The sequence below is a fragment of the Schistocerca americana genome, chromosome 10, assembly GCF_021461395.2.
Source record: "Schistocerca americana isolate TAMUIC-IGC-003095 chromosome 10, iqSchAmer2.1, whole genome shotgun sequence".
NCBI lineage: Eukaryota > Metazoa > Arthropoda > Insecta > Orthoptera > Acrididae > Schistocerca > Schistocerca americana.
Genome location: NC_060128.1, coordinates 174,149,290 through 174,157,198, shown reverse-complemented (window position 1 = coordinate 174,157,198; position 7,909 = coordinate 174,149,290). Strand labels below are relative to the sequence as shown.

The 7,909-nt window shown below is 61.8% G+C and overlaps 1 protein-coding gene across 1 annotated transcript; it reads right to left on the bottom strand.

Moving 5' to 3' along the window:
• Positions 1-408: 408 nt before the first annotated feature.
• On the bottom strand, positions 409-6,123 carry LOC124552352 (proline-rich extensin-like protein EPR1). The gene is made up of 2 exons (XM_047126620.1): positions 4,839-6,123; positions 409-2,651 (listed from the first exon to the last, which is right to left on the bottom strand). The coding sequence occupies exons 1-2, from the start codon at positions 6,121-6,123 to the stop codon at positions 409-411; spliced, it is 3,528 nt and encodes a 1,175-aa protein (XP_046982576.1).
• Positions 6,124-7,909: the final 1,786 nt, after the last annotated feature.

Here is a 7,909-nt window from a genome sequence, read left to right as displayed (position 1 = left end):
CGGGTGGCAGGGTTTCGGGTGGCAGGGATTTCGGGTGGCAGGGATTTCGGGTGGCAGGGTTATGGGGTGGCAGGGTTTTGGGGTGGCAGGGTTTTGGGGTGGCAGGGTTTTGGGGTGGCAGGGTTTTGGGGTGGCAGGGTTTTGGGGTGGCAGGGTTTTGGTGTGGCAGGGTTTTGGGGTGGCAGGGATTTGGGGTGGTTGGTTGGTTGTTTAGGGGAAGGAGACCAGACAGCGAGGTCACCGGTCTCATCGTATTAGGGAAGGACTTGGAAGGAAGTCGGCCGTGCCCTTTGAAAGGGAACCATCCCAGCATTTGCCTGGAGCGATTTAGGGAAATCACGGAAAACCGAAATCAGGATGGCCGGACGCGGGATTGAACCGTCGTCCTCCCGATTGCGAGTCAAGTGTCTAATTTGGGATGGCAGGGAGTTGGGGTGGCAGCGAGTTTGTGGTATCAGCGAGTGTGGGGTGGCAGCGAGTTTGGGGTGGCAGCGAGTGTGGGGCGGCAGCCAGTTTGGGGTGGCAGCCAGTTTGGGGTGGCAGCGAGTTTGGGGTGGCAGCGAGTTTGGGGTGGCAGCGAGTTTGGGGTGGCAGAGAGTTTGGGGTGGCAGAGAGTTTGGGGTGGCAGCGAGTTTGGGGTGGCAGCGAGTTTGGGGTGGCAGCGAGTTTGGGGTGGCAGCCAGTTTTGGGGTGGCAGCCAGTTTTGGGGTGGCAGCCAGTTTGGGGTGGCAGCCAGTTTGGGGTGGCAGCCAGTTTGGGGTGGCAGCCAGTTTGGGGTGGCAGCCAGTTTGGGGTGGCAGCCAGTTTGGGGTGGCAGCCAGTTTGGGGTGGCAGCCAGTTTGGGGTGGCAGCCAGTTTGGGGTGGCAGCCAGTTTGGGGAGGCAGCCAGTTTGGGGAGGCAGCCAGTTTGGGGTGGCAGCCCGTTTGGGGTGGCAGCCCGTTTGGGGTGGCAGCCCGTTTGGGGTGGCAGCCCGTTTGGGGTGGCAGCCCGTTTGGGGTGGCAGCCCGTTTGGGGTGGCAGCCCGTTTGGGGTGGCAGCCCGTTTGGGGTGGCAGCCCGTTTGGGGTGGCAGCCCGTTTGGGGTGGCAGCCCGTTTGGGGTGGCAGCCCGTTTGGGGTGGCAGCCCGTTTGGGGTGGCAGCCCGTTTGGGGTGGCAGCCCGTTTGGGGTGGCAGCCCGTTTGGGGTGGCAGCCCGTTTGGGGTGGCAGCCAGTTTGGGGTGGCAGCCAGTTTGGGGTGGCAGCCAGTTTGGGGTGGCAGCCAGTTTGGGGTGGCAGCCAGTTTGGGGTGGCAGCCAGTTTGGGGTGGCAGCCAGTTTGGGGTGGCAGCCAGTTTGGGGTGGCAGCCAGTTTGGGGTGGCAGCCAGTTTGGGGTGGCAGCCAGTTTGGGGTGGCAGCCAGTTTGGGGTGGCAGCCAGTTTGGGGTGGCAGCCAGTTTGGGGTGGCAGCCAGTTTGGGGTGGCAGCCAGTTTGGGGTGGCAGCCAGTTTGGGGTGGCAGCCAGTTTGGGGTGGCAGCCAGTTTGGGGTGGCAGCCAGTTTGGGGTGGCAGCCAGTTTGGGGTGGCAGCCAGTTTGGGGTGGCAGCCAGTTTGGGGTGGCAGCCAGTTTGGGGTGGCAGCCAGTTTGGGGTGGCAGCCAGTTTGGGGTGGCAGCCAGTTTGGGGTGGCAGCCAGTTTGGGGTGGCAGCCAGTTTGGGGTGGCAGCCAGTTTGGGGTGGCAGCCAGTTTGGGGTGGCAGCCAGTTTGGGGTGGCAGCCAGTTTGGGGTGGCAGCCAGTTTGGGGTGGCAGCCAGTTTGGGGTGGCAGCCAGTTTGGGGTGGCAGCCAGTTTGGGGTGGCAGCCAGTTTGGGGTGGCAGCCAGTTTGGGGTGGCAGCCAGTTTGGGGTGGCAGCCAGTTTGGGGTGGCAGCCAGTTTGGGGTGGCAGCCAGTTTGGGGTGGCAGCCAGTTTGGGGTGGCAGCCAGTTTGGGGTGGCAGCCAGTTTGGGGTGGCAGCCAGTTTGGGGTGGCAGCCAGTTTGGGGTGGCAGCCAGTTTGGGGTGGCAGCCAGTTTGGGGTGGCAGCCAGTTTGGGGTGGCAGCCAGTTTGGGGTGGCAGCCAGTTTGGGGTGGCAGCCAGTTTGGGGTGGCAGCCAGTTTGGGGTGGCAGCCAGTTTGGGGTGGCAGCCAGTTTGGGGTGGCAGCCAGTTTGGGGTGGCAGCCAGTTTGGGGTGGCAGCCAGTTTGGGGTGGCAGCCAGTTTGGGGTGGCAGCCAGTTTGGGGTGGCAGCCAGTTTGGGGTGGCAGCCAGTTTGGGGTGGCAGCCAGTTTGGGGTGGCAGCCAGTTTGGGGTGGCAGCCAGTTTGGGGTGGCAGCCGGTTTGGGGTGGCAACCAGTTTGGGGTGGCAGCCAGTTTGGGGTGGCAGCCAGTTTGGGGTGGCAGCCAGTTTGGGGTGGCAGCCAGTTTGGGGTGGCAGCCAGTTTGGGGTGGCAGCCAGTTTGGGGTGGCAGCCAGTTTGGGGTGGCAGCCAGTTTGGGGTGGCAGCCAGTTTGGGGTGGCAGCCAGTTTGGGGTGGCAGCCAGTTTGGGGTGGCAGGGATTTGGTGTGGCAGGGATTTCGGGTGGCCGGGATTTGGGGTGGCCGGGATTTGGGGTGGCAGGGATTTGGGGTGGCAGGGACTTGGGGTGGCAGGGATTTGGGGTGGCAGGGATTTGGGGTGGCAGGGATTTGGGGTGGCAGGGATTTGGGGTGGCAGGGATTTGGGGTGGCAGGGATTTGGGGTGGCAGGGATTTGGGGTGGCAGGGATTTGGGGTGGCAGGGATTTGGGGTGGCAGGGATTTGGGGTGGCAGGGATTTGGGGTGGCAGGGATTTGGGGTGGCAGGGATTTGGGGTGGTTGGTTGGTTGTTTAGGGGAAGGAGACCAGACAGCGAGGTCATCGGTCTCATCGTATTAGGGAAGGACGGGGAAGGAAGTCGGCCGTGCCCTTTGAAAGGGAACCATCCCAGCATTTGCCTGGAGCGATTTAGGGAAATCACGGAAAACCTAAATCAGGATGGCCGGACGCGGGATTGAACCGTCGTCCTCCCGATTGCGAGTCAAGTGTCTAATTTGGGGTGGCAGCCAGTTTGGGGTGGCAGCCAGTTTGGGGTGGCAGCCAGTTTGGGGTGGCAGCCAGTTTGGGGTGGCAGCCAGTTTGGGGTGGCAGCCAGTTTGGGGTGGCAGCGAGTTTGGGGTGGCAGCGAGTTTGGGGTGGCAGCGAGTTTGGGGTGGCAGCGAGTTTGGGGTGGCAGCGAGTTTGGGGTGGCAGCGAGTTTGGGGTGGCAGCGAGTTTGGGGTGGCAGCCAGTTTGGGGTGGCAGCCAGTTTGGGGTGGCAGCCAGTTTGGGGTGGCAGCCAGTTTGGGGTGGCAGCCAGTTTGGGGTGGCAGCCAGTTTGGGGTGGCAGCCAGTTTGGGGTGGCAGCCAGTTTGGGGTGGCAGCCAGTTTGGGGTGGCAGCCAGTTTGGGGTGGCAGCCAGTTTGGGGTGGCAGCCAGTTTGGGGTGGCAGCCAGTTTGGGGTGGCAGCCCGTTTGGGGTGGCAGCCAGTTTGGGGTGGCAGCCAGTTTGGGGTGGCAGCCAGTTTGGGGTGGCAGCCAGTTTGGGGTGGCAGCCAGTTTGGGGTGGCAGCCAGTTTGGGGTGGCAGCCAGTTTGGGGTGGCAGCCAGTTTGGGGTGGCAGCCAGTTTGGGGTGGCAGCCAGTTTGGGGTGGCAGCCAGTTTGGGGTGGCAGCCAGTTTGGGGTGGCAGCCAGTTTGGGGTGGCAGCCAGTTTGGGGTGGCAGCCAGTTTGGGGTGGCAGGGATTTGGGGTGGCAGGGATTTGGGGTGGCAGGGATTTGGGGTGGCAGGGATTTGGGGTGGCAGGGATTTGGGGTGGCAGGGATTTGGGGTGGCAGGGATTTGGGGTGGCAGGGATTTGGGGTGGCAGGGATTTGGGGTGGCAGGGATTTGGGGTGGCAGGGATTTGGGGTGGCAGTGATTTGGGGTGGCAGGGATTTGGGGTGGCAGGGATTTGGGATGGCAGGGATTTGGTGTGGCAGGGATTTGGGGTGGCAGGGATTTGATGTGGCAGGGATTTGGGGTGGCAGGGATTTCGGGTGGCAGGGATTTCGGGTGGCAGGGATTTCGGGTGGCAGGGATTTCGGGTGGCAGGGATTTCGGGTGGCAGGGATTTCGGGTGGCAGGGATTTCGGGTGGCAGGGATTTCGGGTGGCAGGGATTTCGGGTGGCAGGGATTTCGGGTGGCAGGGATTTCGGGTGGCAGGGATTTCGGGTGACAGGGATTTCGGGTGACAGGGATTTCGGGTGGCAGGGATTTCGGGTGGCAAGGATTTCGGGTGGCAAGGATTTCGGGTGGCAAGGATTTCGGGTGGCAAGGATTTCGGGTGGCAAGGATTTCGAGTGGCAAGGATTTCGGGTGGCAAGGATTTCGGGTGGCAAGGATTTCGGGTGGCAAGGATTTCGGGTGGTAAAGATTTCGGGTGGCAAGGATTTCGGGTGGCAAGGATTTCGGGTGGCAGGGTTTTCGGGTGGCAGGGATTTCGGGTGGCAGGGTTATGGGGTGGCAGGGTTTTGGGGTGGAAGGGTTTTGGGGTGGCAGGGTTTTGGGGTGGCAGGGATTTGGGGTGGTTGGTTGGTTGTTTAGGGGAAGGAGACCAGACAGCGAGGTCACCGGTCTCATCGTATTAGGGAAGGACTTGGAAGGAAGTCGGCCGTGCCCTTTGAAAGGGAACCATCCCAGCATTTGCCTGGAGCGATTTAGGGAAATCACGGAAAACCGAAATCAGGATGGCCGGACGCGGGATTGAACCGTCGTCCTCCCGATTGCGAGTCAAGTGTCTAATTTGGGATGGCAGGGAGTTGGGGTGGCAGCGAGTTTGTGGTATCAGCGAGTGTGGGGTGGCAGCGAGTTTGGGGAGGCAGCGAGTGTGGGGTGGCAGCCAGTTGGGGGTGGCAGCGAGTGTGGGGTGGCAGCCAGTTGGGGGTGGCAGCCAGTTGGGGGTGGCAGCCAGTTGGGGGTGGCAGCCAGTTGGGGGTGGCAGCCAGTTGGGGGTGGCAGCCAGTTGGGGGTGGCAGCCAGTTGGGGGTGGCAGCCAGTTGGGGGTGGCAGCCAGTTGGGGGTGGCAGCCAGTTGGGGGTGGCAGCCAGTTGGGGGTGGCAGCCAGTTGGGGGTGGCAGCCAGTTGGGGGTGGCAGCCAGTTGGGGGTGGCAGCCAGTTGGGGGTGGCAGCGAGTTTGTGGTGGCAGCGAGTTGGGGGTGGCAGCGAGTTGGGGGTGGCAGCGAGTTGGGGGTGGCAGCGAGTTGGGGGTGGCAGCGAGTTTGGGGTGGCAGCGAGTTTGGGGTGGCAGCGAGTTTGGGGTGGCAGCGAGTTTGGGTTGGCAGCGAGTTTGGTGTGGCAGCGAGTTTGGTGTGGCAGCGAGGTTGGGGTGGCAGCCAGTTTGGGGTGGCAGCCAGTTTGGGGTGGCAGCCAGTTTGGGGTGGCAGCCAGTTTGGGCTGGCAGCCAGTTTGGGGTGGCAGCCAGTTTGGGGTGGCAGCCAGTTTGGGGTGGCAGCCAGTTTGGGGTGGCAGCCAGTTTGGGGTGGCAGCCAGTTTGGGGTGGCAGCCAGTTTGGGGTGGCAGCCAGTTTGGGGTGGCAGCCAGTTTGGGGTGGCAGCCAGTTTGGGGTGGCAGCCAGTTTGGGGTGGCAGCCAGTTTGGGGTGGCAGCCAGTTTGGGGTGGCAGCGAGTTTGGGGTGGCACCGTGTTTGGGGTGGCAGCCAGTTTGGGGTGGCAGCCAGTTTGGGGTGGCAGCCAGTTTGGGGTGGCAGCCAGTTTGGGGTGGCAGCCAGTTTGGGGTGGCAGCCAGTTTGGGGTGGCAGCCAGTTTGGGGTGGCAGCCAGTTTGGGGTGGCAGCCAGTTTGGGGTGGCAGCCAGTTTGGGGTGGCAGCCAGTTTGGGGTGGCAGCCAGTTTGGGGTGGCAGCCAGTTTGGGGTGGCAGCCAGTTTGGGGTGGCAGCCAGTTTGGGGTGGCAGCCAGTTTGGGGTGGCAGCCAGTTTGGGGTGGCAGCCAGTTTGGGGTGGCAGCCAGTTTGGGGTGGCAGCCAGTTTGGGGTGGCAGCCAGTTTGGGGTGGCATGCCAGTTTGGGGTGGCATGCCAGTTTGGGGTGGCATGCCAGTTTGGGGTGGCATGCCAGTTTGGGGTGGCAGCCAGTTTGGGGTGGCAGCCAGTTTGGGGTGGCAGCCAGTTTGGGGTGGCAGCCAGTTTGGGGTGGCAGCCAGTTTGGGGTGGCAGCCAGTTTGGGGTGGCAGCGAGTTTGGGGTGGCAGCGAGTTTGGGGTGGCAGCGAGTTTGGGGTGGCAGCGAGTTTGGGGTGGCAGGGATTTGGGGTGGCAGGGATTTGGGGTGGCAGGGATTTGGGGTGGCAGGGATTTGGGGTTGCAGGGATTTGGGGTGGCAGGGATTTGGGGTGGCAGGGATTTGGGGTGGCAGGGATTTGGGGTGGCAGGGATTTGGGGTGGCAGGGATTTGGGGTGGCAGGGATTTGGGGTGGCAGGGATTTGGGGTGGCAGGGATTTGGGGTGGCAGGGATTTGGGGTGGCAGGGATTTGGGGTGGCAGGGATTTGGGGTGGCAGGGATTTGGGGTGGCAGGTATTTCGTGTGGAAGGGTTTTGGGGTGGCAGGGATTTGGGGTGGTTGGTTGGTTGTTTAGGGGAAGGAGACCAGACAGCGAGGTCATCGGTCTCATCGTATTAGGGAAGGATGGGGAAGGAAATCGGCCGTGCCCTTTGAAAGGGAACCATCCCAGCATTTGCCTTGAGCGATTTAGGGAAATCACGGAAAACCTAAATCAGGATGGCCGGATGCGGGATTGAATCGTCGTCCTCCCGATTGCGAGTCAAGTGTCTAATTTGGGGTGGCAGGGAGTTGGGGTGGCAGCGAGTTTGGGGTGGCAGCGAGTGTGGGGTGGCAGCCAGTTTGGGGTGCCAGCCAGTTTGGGGTGCCAGCCAATTTGGGGTGGCAGCCAATTTGGGGTGGCAGCCAGTTTGGGGTGGCAGCCAGTTTGGGGTGGCAGCCAGTTTGGGGTGGCAGCCAGTTTGGGGTGGCAGCCAGTTTGGGGTGGCAGCCAGTTTGGGGTGGCAGCCAGTTTGGGGTGGCAGCCAGTTTGGGGTGGCAGCCAGTTTGGGGTGGCAGCCAGTTTGGGGTGGCAGCCAGTTTGGGGTGGCAGCCAGTTTGGGGTGGCAGCCAGTTTGGGGTGGCAGCCAGTTTGGGGTGGCAGCCAGTTTGGGGTGGCAGCCAGTTTGGGGTGGCAGCGAGTTTGGGGTGGCAGGGATTTGGCGTGGCAGGGATTTGGCGTGGCAGGGATTTGGCGTGGCAGGGATTTGGCGTGGCAGGGATTTGGCGTGGCAGGGATTTGGCGTGGCAGGGTTTTCGGGTGGCAGGGATTTCGGGTGGCAGGGATTTCGGGTGGCAGGGATTTCGGGTGGCAGGGTTTTGGGGTGGCAGGGTTTTGGGGTGGCAGGGATTTGGTTGGTTGGTTGGTTGGTTTGGGGGATTAAAGGGACCAGACTGCTATGGTCATCGGTCCCTTGTTCCAAAGTCAAAGAACACCCACAGAGAATAAAAACGATGAACAGAAGAGATCACAGACGATACAGAACAAGAGAATCTGAGACAAGGACAAGACAAAACGAACTAAAACCGCACAGAGTGTGACGGTGGTTGGCCGACCATAGAAATAAATAAGGAAAAGCCAACCACTTAGAAACACATTAAAAAATCAGTGTAAAATCATAGGCCAAAGGCCAGAATCGACACAAAACGATAAAATAAAACAGAAACACTCAGAGTAAATGATAAAATCCCCCTGCCCGAATAAAACGTAAAACTAAGTCAGCCATAGTGGAGTCGTCTGTTAAAAGG

What these genes read in the sequence shown, in the direction of transcription:
- LOC124552352 (XM_047126620.1), bottom strand. Translation starts at nt 6,123, where the DNA reads ATGCCACCCCAAACTGGCTGCCACCCCAAACTGGCTGCCACCCCAAAC. An exon ending in CCAAATTAGACACTTGACTC is followed by an intron (nt 2,652 to 4,838) that starts GCAATCGGGAGG and finishes TGCCACCCCAAG; the next exon opens with TCCCTGCCACCCCAAATCCC.